Source organism: Amaranthus tricolor, chromosome 8, assembly GCF_026212465.1.
Source record: "Amaranthus tricolor cultivar Red isolate AtriRed21 chromosome 8, ASM2621246v1, whole genome shotgun sequence".
Taxonomy (NCBI): Eukaryota; Viridiplantae; Streptophyta; class Magnoliopsida; order Caryophyllales; family Amaranthaceae; genus Amaranthus; species Amaranthus tricolor.
In genome coordinates, this window is record NC_080054.1 from 30,402,066 (window position 1) to 30,417,167 (window position 15,102).

The window sequence follows — 15,102 nt, forward strand, 5'->3', positions numbered from 1 at the left end:
CCTACAAGGTCTTGGTTTGTATAATGACTTCTTTTTGAATTAGGATAGGACTTTTATGGCCAATGATGATGTAAATTAAATAAAGGACCTAAGATCATTAGTAAAAACAAGAAAATATGAGGTAAGTAATTAATACGACTATTTGCTGAATTGATCAACTTCTATATAATCAGTTAAAAACAAAATCAATATAAAAAGAACTTGTAGTCTGTATTCATTTTTCAATGTGAGTTATACTGAAATTTTTTAAAAACAGTTTAAAATCATAAAATAGTAATTTTCTAACTGACATAAAAGAAATTTAAAATTAATTTACAATTATTTGAATTAGTAATGAGGTCTAGGGTTGTAAGGAGCCTTAGCTTTATTGACCATAAGGTAAAGACAATGGTAATGAAATAGACCTAACATAATGAAGAAAAGAATATATAAGGGAATAATATGGAAAATGGATGAAGTGTAAACCACATATATTATAGAATAACCAAACCGACCTATCGTTGGATTCTATACATAGGGATCTCAAGTGGGTGTCCAATGTGTGATTCTATTCAACTTTGCATGAATATGCCTTCTTACAAATTAATTAACTTTGGATTCTATTCCTAGTATCATTTCAATTATGAATATTTCTTTTACATGTTTTTGGGTGATGGAGCCCTAAAGCTACACACTTTAGAGAGGTAGCTCATAATTTAACTATTGAATACTAAATTCTTATTTTTCTATTTTTTAAATAAGCCCAATCTAACCTCCATTATAGAAGGAAGAAAAAAAAATTTAGCTAGTGAAATTAATTGAATGGATACATTTTCAATGTCTAATTCAAACACTAAAAAATTACTTAACACTAAAAAGAAAATCGAGTATTTTTAGAAAATAGATGAATATTTTATGATAAATAAAAAGAGAGATTAAATTATGTGATTAAAATTAAAGAGATTTATAATGTATAAATGAAATTTAATGAAAATAATCTGTTCATTTTTTAATATATAAATAATAGAACATAAATGAAACAATCTAAAATAGAAGATAAGATTAATCAAAAAGAGCAGAGAAAGTATGGTACATTCGGCTTTAAGATAGGTTTAATACAAGTTATCGACTTTTGACTCGAAAGTGAAGTCAAGTGTAACTGGGAGTTAAACAAAATATAATCATGTCAATTTTTATTTAAAATATTCAACATTTTATTTTATATTATTTTAAAAAATACAATAAAAATTACATTTTATTATGGAATCTGGCACTACAATCGATACATAAGTAGTGCATGAAGCGGACTCACAGATTTCAGAATCCTGACTCCCCTAACAGGTACAGGGTGTATAATGTTTTGTATATGACCTTTTATACAACGTTTTTGTATATGAACTTTATCATAAGATCAACAATGAAAATAAATATACATTTTTAAATGATAGAAAATATTATTATAACTAATCCATATACATAACAAAATTAAAAAAATAATAACATTAATTGTAAGAAATTTCTGTGTTCACATTCACAAATCTGCTGTTTTTCCTGAGTTAAGGGATTTCTTCGACTAATCCATATACATGTCTATTTGAACTTCTTCCAACAATCCGATCCTACATAAGAAGATTAATAAAGAAATCATCTTCATCGTAAATATTATGTACAAAGATACAAGACCCGAAACATAACATGCATCGTAAATATTATGTTAAGCGGGCAGAGCCGTCTTATAAAATTTAAGGGCCCTGTGCAAAACTTTTATTCTGCACCTTATTTATAGTAAATATATTTGTTTTATTAATAAAACTAACGTATTTCTTTTTTCATTAACCTTTTCATATGCGGGAGAAAAAAAAGGCCCTGTGCAGTCGATCACCTCACACCGTCAAAGACCTCTCTGTAAGCAGGGAGCGTCCGATGAATGCGATGCTACCCTTTTACCAACAATCATTTTTGGTTGACCCTAAAACGTCATCCTTGACTTTATATACATAAGAATCAAAGCCTGAATACCAAAAGATTGGGATTGGCTACACTGAACGAATAGAACTTTCTCTCATGATCATCCACTTGGATTCTTTTTTCCTCGTTCATTTTCTCCATATCTCTTTCCACTTCTTTTCTCTGGTTCATCTTCGGTCTTTCTTGCCCTCTCTTTACATAATACTAACAAATACTTAGGAATCTTAAAAGGATGGAATCATGGGACACAGTCTAAGAGGTGACTTCTTCAGCAAAGAGGCAACACAAAAAAAAAGGGCAAGTTTGATTCAAGTGTCTCCTCTAATCTAGCAAGTGAGAATAAGGCATGATCTTATTAGACTTATTCAAGGAGGTATTTCCATTTCAATGCCGGCATTTTTCTTCATATTTTTATACGTTAAAAATATTTCATTGTTTTATTCTTTTGCATAAGTAGACATCTGACTAAGTACTAACCGACGAATGAAAATGATATAAAACCAAGCATAAATTCATATATCCAATCTCCTATCCAAAATATTAAAATTCTAAAGAAGAGATCAAGAAATTATATGTTTAGGATAATAAACTTAATAGTACACATTCGAGTCAACTATCAGCTATCAGTATCAATGCTTCAATAGAAAGTTTTATGTACTTTTTTATTTCCCGGATTTTTTTTTCAAGAAAAGGATAATAGTACATCAACATCAGTATCACTTACCAACTAAGCTCTAAAAGAAAGTTCCCGAAACAAATTTAAAAATAAATTTCATTATTGCTTTATAAAAATAATCGAGTTACAAGGTCAAATATGTTGTTACTATCATCTGATGTTTGTATGGTGATTTGGAAATGGGAATCACTTAGAAGGTCAAAAACGCAAATACAAACCAAAAACATTTCATTACCCCAATGCCATTAAGTGATTCCCACCTGGCAGGGTTGGAGGGGTCAAATGTACACATCCTTACCATCGTAATAACAAAAAGGCCGTTTCATATGACTCTTGATAGCAAATCTATTCAATCCTGGCTTCGCCTCTGGGTATCAGCCATCAGGCAATGCACACTTGGAAAAGGGTAGAAATGGTCTTTAAACTTTAGAATTCTTTCCATATAGGCATCATGAAACTTGTTAATAGCATTGAGTATATACATCGTCTCTGTGTTCTTCTAAGAGACCAAACGTTCGGACTTTTCGCAGTTAAAATTCAAGATGCAGTGAACTCGGCTTAGCAGAAATTAACTCGTAAGCTAAGGTCTAATATGCAGTTGGGAAAAAGCGTTCATAACATCGTACTATGCTCTTACAAAATTTGGAATTACAAAGACGCAGGCTATGTGTTTCAAAGAGATTAGAACCGTTTAATAGAAGAAAACAACAGTCCATGGATAAACTGAATTTCGACAATATTTAAATCTTCCTATGACATGAAGAATCAGTTGAGTATAACCCGCCTTTTAAGCATGGACCCCTGCTCCTTCACCCCTTCTCTCAGGACTCAATAATAGGGCATTCACTGAATTTCTTATCCTTTAAGTTGATTCATCCGAACAAAAAGAAGAGAAAAAGGGAGTTGGGCAACGCATAATACGTTAAAAATATCTGTTCAGCTAATCTTTTGTGAAAAATATGTTAAAAGTTAAGCAGGCATAGCATGATATCATGCTAAATAGAATTCAAATCAACCTTTCAGCTCACCCTTTTCTTCTAGTTCTATAGCGCCGTACATTATTTTTTAATACAACAATAATCCCAAAGCCTTAATCACACAATAAAAATAAAGTCATCGAAGAGAAAAATTACCCTTCTTAAGCTGCAGAATTCTCTGTCTCTTCACCATTATTTCCCAACAAAGGCACCGTTGGTGTCGGAGAAGAGAAATCATCAAACTTGCTCATATGGCTTATCTTCTCTTCTTTAGCCTTCCCCCACATGAAAGAATAGAACCCAAGAACTATGATTATCACCCCAAGAAAACTGCAGAAACACCAAAAACCAGGCATCCGCATCAATAAATGTAATTTACAAGAAAAAGTATCCAAAAACGTAGTACTCATCCGACAAATATCACCTTCGTTCCTTTGAGAAAATAAATTATTGGAAATGGGACGGGTGACTTTCTATTAAAGGGTCTCATAAAGCATACAAATACATTTGATGTTCTAAAAAATCAAACCAAAGATACTCTTTTTTGTTGTTGAAGTAAAGCATACAAATACATTTGATGTTCTAAAAAATCAAACCAAAGATACTCTTTTTTGTTGTTATTAGCTTCAACACTTTCGATATGTTGTTATTATTTATCTAGAATAAGAAGGAACGATACCTTCCAAGATAGAATGTATCCCCAAAGAAAACAACACCAGCAACTGCAGCTATGGCTACCCCCAGAGGCTTGAACATGCAAACAAAAACAGGCCCCTTCATACGCAAGCACCATGTCAAAAGACCAACTTGGACGGCAGAACCAAAGAAGCCCTAAACAACTAAAAAGGATCGGTAAGGAAAATACGTGGAAGAATCTTCTAATCATAGTAATAAGTGGAAGAATCTTCTAATCATAGTAATATATTGTAAGTTGCTTAAACACTATAAAGTCCATCCATCAAAATCAAGAGTTCGACGTTAACAAGCTGATCCATCAAGACAAACTTAGTAAACAAGTAACAAACGAATAATCTTGGGCCTTCAAAAAATGAGCAGATTGATGATTATGTATGCATACCGAATAAAGAATAGCAAGCAGCCTCGACGTGGGCTTTAGACTCCAAGCATTTAGATCCTTTTCCACAGTAAATGTGACGATTACAGATTGGATAGCAACGAAGAAGCAGTAAAAGAACACAACAAACAGCTCTGCTGGGTACTTCTTAAGAATTATGGCCTAAAAAAACAATAATATCTCAGCTCATCATAGTCCATAGATACCGTTGGCATTTAAAAATTTTTTGAACTTACATTTATGATGACACAACTTGCTGTCATTACGCAATCGACACCAAGAAGGAAACCACCAAGAATCCACGTTGTTTGTTCTCCGAGAAGACTAAGCTTTTGAGCGTGCAAAGATGGAGGTCTATTGAAAAGTGGGGGACCTTCATAAAGGGTCAACACAAATGCCCCAGCAATAGAGACTGTGGTTCCCATCACTTTAGCTAGACAAGTAAGAGTTTTCAAATTCAGCTTTTCCATCCTGTAATCAAAAGCAAAACAGTATTAGATCATTTATTATGCATTTTCTATAAAAAAAATGCATGACATGTAAAATGATATATGGAGAACCATTCCATCACAGGAAGTTTAACTCAAAGCTAGGGCAAAGATCAAACATTGTCAGATACCCTTGAATCGTGATGCAGGCGAAGGCCAACATTTTATAGTCGGCTTTGTTACTTGGACACTATATTTTGGACTATTGGACCACCCTGTAGACTTTGGGAACAATATCGATATTGGGAAAGTCAAGTAAAAAAAAGAGACGGAGGAGTAAACAACCGCACAATATAGTTCCTAATTCATCTAGTATATCCATTAAAAAACAGGTGTAAACTTGTAACCCACCAAAGCCATTACGGGAGAGGATAAGACTAGGGATTTGCAATGATTGAAGCTGAGACACAAACAGTACAAGTTTCACATGACTACCACATAGTCAGGTAGAAATTAATGTGTGATGATGCGGTCTGGGTGTTAGGCTTAACTTCTTAACTTATTCATAGGATAGGGATTTTCTTACATAGATTCTTTATATGCATTTGTCTAACAAGGCCTTTTCCGCATTTTAGATTTGTATCATATTTGTTGATTGCATCTGTTGCGTACCTTTACCAAGATGGAGAACCATCAACCATGCACACATAGAAACCTCTTTTACTCCGTACAAGGAATCTCATAAGTGTGACTGCATGTGGTACACTAAAGTCTTTTTTTCAAAAGAATTCATTGAAATAATAAATCATTATGAAATAAAAATCTAGAATCGCCAAATGTTCGAACAATTCTTCTATTTTGTTAAATTTCTTATTTGCATACCAGCTCTTTTTTTTACATGGTTAGTAAAGGTCACATCTTTGATTATTTCTTCCCTTAATTGTTTTCCCATATTCTCAATATGGATGTCCTCAACTAAATTTCACAATTCTTTTTGGATCCAAAAATGCCTATTTCATCCACCAATTACCATTACAGACACAAATCATAGCTTAAGTATTTTCTCTCTTAACTATTTTTTGTAGAAATTTCAAATATGATAAACCATGTTCACTTTAGGGAGGAAAGACTAGAGTAATTTACAATTGACAGAAAATTGTTGACTTAGGGCATGCTTGGATTGGGTGTAAATATTTAAGGGGTGAAAAAAAGTCAAAGTAAGAAAATAAAGTTGATAAATGAGAGATTAGTGAAATTTAATTGTTGTAGAGATGAAAGAATGGTTGCAAAGTGATGAAAAATAAAAGAAGCTTTCAATTTTGTAGGGTAAATATTTATCCTAGGGGAGGGTGGGGGAATATATTACCTCCATAATAAGGGAAATCATCTTCTTTTTCCTTTATTATTTTTATTTCATATTCATTTTACCTTTTTCACAACTATCTCAACTACTTTAAATGCATCTCTATTTGCTTTCATTTCTTTAGTTTGACTTTATTTCCCCCCTTAAATATTTACACCCAATCCAAGCATGCCCTTAAGATATCCGTACACATAAATCAAGTTCGTTTGTGTCAAAAAAGTAATTGATTGATAATATTGCACTATAAGAGACCTAAAGAAGCTTGACCTACTTTGCACAATATTTCATAGAATTACCAGCACACAAGAAAATCTTATCATCTCTTCATATTAACACTCTTTTACCTTTGTTTATCTACATCCACCATCATTTTTTGGTAGTTAGCTTCATGTCCAACCTAAATGCAAAACATAAGAAACGATTTGCAAAATCATTTTTTTTGTTTAACTCCATGCCCAACATATATATGGTGAATATAGAATAAGGTAAGTAAAAAACGCGGTATTTATATGTTAGAATTTTAGAAAATGGGTCTGGACAACTTAAACAAGGATAAGAAAAGGTAACCTACATACAAAACCAAAAGAAATTCATTACTAAAACCAATTGGTAGTAGCAACAGTTAGTCCATAATTTATAAAGTGGCATATCCTAAAACAACCGATGAAAAGACGTCTGAAAATGGATAGGGTTACGCAAGGCAGTACTAGAATAGCCTTCAAAACTTAATATGGATACCCCTAATAGATTATCACCAACAGAAAATAAACAATAAAGGCTTTAGCTAAGAAATAGTTTTATGATTAAGGACAAGTGTAGCCTATTCAGCTAATTGATGAATACACTGTAATGTAAATAACCAAAAAAATATTAAAAATCATACCTCAAGATGATTGCAAGCAAAAATGTAAGTCCAGGAACAAGGTTGAGCATAGCTGATGCAAGAGTAGGAGAGCTATAATCGATACCAGTAAAACCAAATATTTGAGCCAAATACCTAAGCCACAAACAAGGGAGAGAAATCAAGTAAGACAAACTATTTTAGCAAATGTAATAGCATAAGATGAATGAGAACCCATAGTCTACACTTACAATTGCTAAAATACATAGCCTGCAAAGCTGTCTACAGCACCCCTCCGTTATCAGAGGGGCCCAAAACTAATCTCATTTGATTTATTGTTTCAAACACTGCATCTATTTTACTTAATGACTCGAATATAAATATTTTAATAAATGTAGAAATTATAAGATTGGCACAGGGACCTAAAGTTTACGAGACGGCCTGTATAAGTAAGGCAACCTATTTTTAGCAAATGCAGACAACCCATTGCAGAATATATGAAAGGTTATCAGAAAAAGATCATGAAAAATCCAGTTACATCCAGCAAGATGAATCATTTTATATTTAATGTAATTTCACAGCAAAAAATATGTAAAAAAATGAAGACACCCATTACAGAAAAACAAAAGCTAATAGAAAAATAGAGTGAAAAATTACAAACCCAGTAAGAGCAAAGAGGAAGAACCATCCAAGAAGAGACAAATTGAGTTGGGGAATTTGTGATCTGCAATATAATACAAATATCAACGAAAAAGATCCGTTGTTTTTAGCATAAATTCCTAAAGGGCATATAAAAATAGTGAAAGCGGAAGGAAAAATGAAGGAAAAGGGGGACCTGTGAAGAAAGAAGGAGAAAGGAAGAAGGATAAAGGCGGCAAGAGCATTGGAGTAAGAGACGAAGATGAAAGTTGACATACCAGCAGCCATAACTTGTTTACTGATAATAATGAGTCCAACTTGACAACATTCTGAAATTAACATTGCTATTATGGGAGCTGCTTCATTCTCCATCTCTGTCTATCTTTCCCTCTTCTCTTCTCTTTTCAGCTCTCAGTTTTGATTTTTGAGGAGCAACACCAAAGTATGAAGGGGTCTATAAGGGTAGGTCTTGATTTGTGAAGCAAATAATTCTTTGGTGTTATTTAGTCAATTTGATTTAATTTTTATTCTAAATCCAATTATGAGGTGGAAAAGCATTTTGGGATATAGGATTGGAATCATATGTACAATGTACAATATGTTGGGTTCATCTTGAAATTGTGTTCATATAGTCATAATTCTTAAATATTTTTATTTTAAAATTTTGACTTATTAATTAAAAAATTATAATGAACTCTTCGTTGTTACCAACTTTTCCTCGTATTTAATATATATAGCGAATAAAGCTTGACCATAAGTTCTGACACAAAGACGCTTATTTTTAAAATTCTTTGTAAAAAAAGCTTATTAAATCCAAAAGCTCAGCTGAAAAAGACCTGAACACGGACCTAAACCAGCCAAAAACAAAAACTTGTTTTGGGCTTTGGTCTTCCAACCCATAGAAGTCGCAAAAGGAGAAATGTGCACGAGTGGAGTACAACGCTTGATTCGGGTTGGTACCACTAAAAAAGATTTTGTAGCGATATTGCAAGGTTGCTTGGGTTGCCTGAAGTAATGGCGTTCGCTCTTACGGTGGCGCAACTAACATGATGAAGTATATTATCTCCCCAGAGATAAAGAAGCAAAAACAACATAGAATTACAATGAAACAATGGTAAAAGAATTACAAATATTTATAAATTAAGACAATAATCAATTAATCTGTTCTGTAAAATCTGATAATGTAGTTCAAATCTAGATCACTTAACATAGTCTACTTAAATCTACATCTCTATGTGTGGGGATTGGGAAAACTGAAAAGTATGGTTAGACCTTTGAATCAAGTTCGGAAGAATCGGTTACGTTCTTTTGCTGCTTAGGTAAAGAAGCGCTCCTACGTTCTTTTCCACCCGGTTTTGAGGAGGCGTTTCCGTACCATATCATTCCGGCTACAGCAATTATCATGCCGAGCACCACCTGCGAATTCAGCCCTTCTTTCCCGAAGAAAATGAAGCCGAGAATTAAAACTAGGATGGTCTTCATATGGCCAAGTACTTGAAATGATACGGCTGTGAATCTTCCGATGCAGATAAACTGGCTCAGGTTTGTCCCGATAGCAATCGTACATGATAGGGTTATAAAGATCTGTCGAGATAAAAGAGTGTACCCGTTAATGAATCAATCCAATTCGGTTGGTATACTAAGGATTATAGAATCGTATGAAAGTTTGATTTAGAATACACTGCAACCGGGAGATTGAGATTTAACTGCACAAACCCAACCCAGTTTACGAAATACAGTATCAAATTGCGCATAAGCTGAGAGATTGAACAGAATAGAAACCTACAAGTTTTAAGTGAAGATCATAGATTCCCACTAAATATTGGTGTAAACATAACTTTAACATAAATTCTCAAATGAGACGCTCTCACGCTGAGACCATCTCTATTGGAGAATGTACACTTACTGTCCTAAAGTGATAACTAAAAACCTTTAAGTGATCACCTACAATTTTAAAGTGATCACTTTTTAAAGTCTTAAAGTGATCACTTACAATCTTAAAGTGATCAATTAGAGAAATTGGTTGATTATATGAGCTCGTTTCCTAGTGAGACGGTCTCATACAAGACTTGATATGTAACTTTAAACCCAAAAAGTAAACATCGAGCACACTAAACTAGACCAACCAATTCGACAAGACTGCAACTATGAAAGAATAATATGCATGTATTGGCCACATGTATTTTTCCTATCCTATTTCGAACAAAATGTTCTTACTTCGATGGAGCCAAAGATTTCTAGTTCTTAAATTTTGGATTATAATGGATTATATAAAAATGATTATTAAATCATATGCACTTCTTATAATTTTGAACTAACACACACTCAAAACTTATCAACAAATTAATGGGAGTAGACATGGATACCTAAATGTCGAGATAAATGCCATTTCACCCCACACGCAAAATCATTCAATATTATACTCAATTCAGCAGAGAAAGTTGTTAATGCAAAATCAGGGCTGCATATAGTTCAGAACTCAGAAGATAAATAACTATAAACGAATTTATATCCTCACCATAGCTGGTAAAGTATAGTTGTACACATCAATCCGCTTGCTGGTTAACCAATAATCAATAAAAGGGCCCAATATAAGCAGAGATCCAGCTTGTACAGGTGCAGTATGACCAAGGAGATTGAAGGAACTGAGTGAATACTTTTTTTGGAGATGATGTACATACTGCAACATGAAACACAAGTAATTACGCAAAAACATCGGTTTTAGTATCAACACATGAATATTCAAGCACCCAACTTTTCAAGACATGAATTCAAGAAATGAAGACACTGCTAGATTATTTGGAAGCAGGAGTAGTTCTTGGGTATAGTTCTTGGGAGTTATTCTGGCATATAGTTTCATCCAGAATAATCTAATATAAAGACTTAGAATCAATTTCTCAGGAGATTCAAGGCCCAAAACCTTAAAAAATCACTATTTTTTTATGTCAGCTTGTTTTTCTGAAAGCCTTTTTTAATCCACACAGTGCAAAAATATAATTTCGGTTGCAGTAACAGTTGTGAAACGGCTTTGGCAGTCAATGTGGAATTTTGCGGTATTACCATAGTGCAAAAACAACACCGCATCGCTCACATTGGTCGCGTTGTAAAAACTTTCAAAAACAACCGATATTTCCCATGTTGTAAAGGTGTAAAAAACCGCGTTTTAGGCCATTTTGATGGATATCATTTCAATAAATGGCATCGTCGTATATTGTTACCGCAATCGCAACCATTACCGCATTTTTGCACTATGGGTGTTATTTTAAACTAAGATAATGCATGCTTTAGACGGAAACTTCAAAAATCCATGTTTTACTAACAGTGACGGTCGCAAAACGATCGTGTAGCAATGCATAGTTAAGATCAAAGAAGAATTGAGTTTTTTAACTTCAAATGTTACAAGTGTAAACATAATCTTCCAAACGTTTCCTTAATGAAAATTTTTGAGTAGATGTAACTAGACAGAATATAAAGAACACAACTTACATATTGCTGCAAAGAAGTGCTCCACACGGCAATAAAAGCAGCGATAAAACCTTTAGTATTTACACTAACATCGGTAACTGTGCATACACCGACACCTACAAGAACAAGCCCTATGCTGAGCTTTGTGTCTCTGGAGTATCGAACTTTATCGAGCACAATCTCCAACAGACAGGATACAGGGATCATACTCAACTTTGCAATCTGAAAAACATGAATAGTTTTTTTTCCCCAAGTCAAAGAAGAGCTAAGAAATCTGATCAGGCAGCACCGAGCACAATGAAAAGAAAAACATAACTTTACCTGATAGAATCCCACTGAGTTCCACATAAGACTAACATTCATGCCAACAATGGAAAAGTTAGCAAATACAACAAATCTCAGCAGGTCCGGCAATGGCAGATGGGAGGGTTGTATAAACCCAAGCCATTTAAGAACAAGTGTCATTACAGTTGTGAATGTGAAATGTAAACCCGTCAATGTAGTAGCTGCAACATAAAACAAATTCGGTTAAAATTTTCAATGGATGTCTAAAGATCAAAAATAAATTAAGTCTGCATAATATCCAATGTATTTGGAAGATCACACTGATACCCTGAAATCTACACTGGGTCTCAAAAAGATTATGTGAGCAGATAATGTTCAAAAAACGCAAATGATCCAGTCTGACAAATAGCGCCGAAAGATTGACATACAAGCAATAATACAAGATCAAAGTAAAAAGTAAACTAGTTAGGTTCTCAGTTTATTCGATCTTTCTATCACCAATTCACCCTTCTCCTATGAGCAACATAATAAACCATTATCTCTCCATTTCTCTTCTAAAGTGTATTATTGGACATCCATTGTAAGATTGCTTGACCAATGTTACTTGGACTCGGGTACTGATGAAGGATCCTTGTACATGTCACATCTAAATATTCAATTTTACGCCTAAAATGAAGTGTCTAACTGTCATACGAATGTCCGAGCATCAATCATCATACACGGGTACATGAAGAAAATGAAGTGTTCGAGTAACATAGGCTTGAACATTAACATGTGAAGATTTTATCCCTGAATAACATAGAAACTGTGGTCAATGATGACAATCTTGTTGATTTATTATGAGTTGAACACTGAAGTGGCATCTAGGCCTCATCTTTGATCAATAATTATTTTGGTTCAGAACATGCTTGATGCTACTAGTCATATTGAAGGTAAAAGCAATGAGCATTTGTAGTACATATTGCATATAAAGCAAGGATACTCACCAAAACTAAAGCCATGTGTAGCCATGAGAGCTTTATTGACCATTATAATTCCTACTGATGTGACAACATTGAACATCCAAGCGGCTGCATCGAAAGCTGCTTTCTTCTCTGCCTTGGTCACTGGAGCCATTTCTTATTAAAACTTTCAAACAACTCAAAGCTTAGACCTCAGCTTTTGTTACACAATCCACATCATTTACTGTTCACAAGCAAGCCTTTCACACACTTTACGTAAACACCTACACAAACAACAAATAAGTAGGTAAAGAATATTAACTACCATTCAAAAAAATGAAAGATAAACAGTACTGCCCCCCAATATCAACACCAATATCGGTTATTGTTACAGGAATAGAGAAACAATTTGAAAAACTGATGTTCTACTCATAGTAGATACTACATAGGCAACATCATACACGTTCATCGATTTCTGGGAATTCGATAAGATGCCCTTATCTTTTAGACAAATATTTTCCAGAGTTTAATTCCTAGTTTTTCAATGCAGAAAGCTTTTAGGCCTTGTTTGGATGGAGAAAAATGGAGGGAAAAGAAAGGAACAAATTTGGAGGGATGGAGATCCCCTTGTTTGGATAGCAAAAAGCGAGAGAGGGGATTTGGAGGGATTAAGTCCCTTCATTTTGTTAACATCTAAATCTCTTCATAAGAGGAAAGATTTGGAAGAAAAATGCAATTCCTTTCTTTCCCTCCCTTTCCTTCCTATACAAACAATGAAGTTTTTTTCCTCTCTTCCCCTCCCCTTCCTTTCCTTCCCCTTCCCCTTGCCCTTCCCCTTCCCTTTCCATCTTTTCTCTCTTAATTTGCTATCCAAACATAGTGTTAATGGATTTCCTTCACCCTCTACCACCAAAAGACGCAACATAAATAATTAAAGTTTCAAAAACAAATTCTTGCTAATATACCACGATACGACTGGACGAGTATCATCCAGACTCCAATCCAAAACTGTAGGAGTATCATACTAGTTGTAAAGACATAAATGTACTCAATAGTCAACCTCTACAAGTAGGGAAACTAGCGTATCCCTCCGTAATTAAAATCCTGGGTCCGCCTCTCTAGTCTTAATCACAATGAAGTTCCTCCTAACACAATGCGAGAAAGAATTTCTTAGATAGTTGAATTCCTCTACAAATCATCGACTCTGGATACGCTTAGATACAAGTATACAACCCAGTTCATAAAGAAATTCATAAACACTTCAAAATAAGATGAATAGCAATTAAAACTTTATAAACAAGCCCAATTCAACCTAACATACACCCTATAAAAAATAACCACAAAACTAAAAACCCAACAAATACAATCCTCAATTAGCTAGAGCAAAGAAATCAACTATTTTTCAAACTAAACATTGTACAAACTTTCAACCTTACATAGCCATATCTAAAAAACATCCATTCTACCAAATAGAAGAATAAAACAGAGAAAGAATGCAGTTCAAAATTAAGTACAATACTACTTTTTTTTATAATTTTCATTCGGAATAAGCTAGAGAAACTCTACGGGCAAGGGTAAGACGGCATTAATTGAGAATCGAACCCTTGTTATAAGGGTGAAAGGCTAACTCATGGTTCTCTAGCCAATACCACTTAACAAGATCAAATATCAAATTTTGCTCCACATTCACATATACAAAAAAAAGGCCCGCTAAACTACTAAATCATCAAATCAAAACTTCAAAATTTAAAAGCTAAATTGCAGAATACAACCACAATTTCCTAATCAAATTAACATAATTAAACCATAATCCAAAAGAAAGGAACAAAAAGAACAAACCTTTACTTCCCAAAAAACTAGAAGAGAGTAGCAAACTGCAAGAGTGATAGAACCCAACTCAGTATATCTATGAATAAAGGATCAAACCAATGAAAGCAGAAAGCTTTGATCGTTTAAGCAAGTGGGTATTTCTCAATTTGATGAACCAATTGAATTAACAAATTGGTTGAATCAATGATTTTGATAGATCTCTATCTTTCCTTCATTTCACTTTGATGTTGGTAGTTTTCTATGTAACTTCTTCACAGAAAAAATCGACTTAAAGAATGAGGCAGAAGAATAGTAGAGAAAGTAACGAGGGTCTTTCGCACGAACTTGACAATAAATCCTAATTAATGTCGTATTGATGATAGATAAGTCATAATTATACTTTTATTAAATTAACTAAAAGATATTACAACTAAAAAAATTACGTACACTATTTAATTTCTTTTGAAACAGAATACATACAATGTATTTAGGAAATAAATGATTTTTATAAATTTGCTTTTTAAATTTTATTTTAAAACAGATAAGTTTAAAATGAATTTGTTTTGAATTTAAAATTAGTGTCAAATCTCATAATCTAACTTGAATCTAACTTCGTCCCTTCTCTAACTCCAATTCAACCTAACATTTACCTTGAA

General features: G+C 33.5%; 2 protein-coding genes across 4 annotated transcripts; both read right to left on the reverse strand.

Moving 5' to 3' along the window:
* Window positions 1–1,205: 1,205 nt before the first annotated feature.
* LOC130820600 (WAT1-related protein At3g28050-like) lies at window positions 1,206–8,522 on the reverse strand. Its single transcript, XM_057686031.1, has 8 exons — window positions 8,143–8,522; window positions 7,969–8,031; window positions 7,350–7,463; window positions 4,912–5,146; window positions 4,679–4,837; window positions 4,280–4,431; window positions 3,757–3,930; window positions 1,206–1,598 (listed from the first exon to the last, which is right to left on the reverse strand). Exons 1-7 carry the CDS (start codon window positions 8,316–8,318, stop codon window positions 3,762–3,764), a joined length of 1,068 nt encoding a protein of 355 aa, XP_057542014.1. The 5' UTR covers window positions 8,319–8,522; the 3' UTR covers window positions 1,206–1,598; window positions 3,757–3,761.
* Window positions 8,523–9,061: 539 nt separating this feature from the next.
* LOC130820601 (UDP-rhamnose/UDP-galactose transporter 6-like) lies at window positions 9,062–14,791 on the reverse strand. 3 transcript variants are annotated; one of them, XM_057686033.1, is made up of 7 exons: window positions 14,477–14,791; window positions 13,603–13,782; window positions 12,683–12,921; window positions 11,733–11,917; window positions 11,433–11,633; window positions 10,465–10,626; window positions 9,062–9,530 (listed from the first exon to the last, which is right to left on the reverse strand). In XM_057686033.1, exons 3-7 carry the CDS (start codon window positions 12,810–12,812, stop codon window positions 9,213–9,215), a joined length of 996 nt encoding a protein of 331 aa, XP_057542016.1. In that variant the 5' UTR covers window positions 12,813–12,921; window positions 13,603–13,782; window positions 14,477–14,791; the 3' UTR covers window positions 9,062–9,212. The 3 variants fall into 3 exon arrangements, with proteins under 3 accessions (XP_057542016.1, XP_057542017.1, XP_057542015.1); XM_057686034.1 differs by having other exon boundaries at window positions 13,698–13,782; window positions 14,477–14,777; XM_057686032.1 differs by lacking the exon at window positions 13,603–13,782.
* Window positions 14,792–15,102: the final 311 nt, after the last annotated feature.

Bases quoted from the DNA above. Each gene is read 5' to 3' on its own strand.
- LOC130820600 (XM_057686031.1), bottom strand. From the start codon at position 8,318: ATGGAGAATGAAGCAGCTCCCATAATAGCAATGTTAATTTCAGAATGT. The intron at 7,464-7,968 runs GTTTGTAATTTT...TTTGTGGCTTAG, and splicing joins TTCCTCTTTGCTCTTACTGG to GTATTTGGCTCAAATATTTG. The intron at 4,432-4,678 runs GTATGCATACAT...TTAGTTGTTTAG, and splicing joins TGCTTGCTATTCTTTATTCG to GGCTTCTTTGGTTCTGCCGT.
- LOC130820601 (XM_057686032.1), bottom strand. From the start codon at position 12,812: ATGGCTCCAGTGACCAAGGCAGAGAAGAAAGCAGCTTTCGATGCAGCC. The intron at 11,918-12,682 runs GTGAGTATCCTT...TTTATGTTGCAG, and splicing joins TACACATGGCTTTAGTTTTG to CTACTACATTGACGGGTTTA. The intron at 10,627-11,432 runs GTAAGTTGTGTT...TTCATGTTGCAG, and splicing joins GCACTTCTTTGCAGCAATAT to TATGTACATCATCTCCAAAA.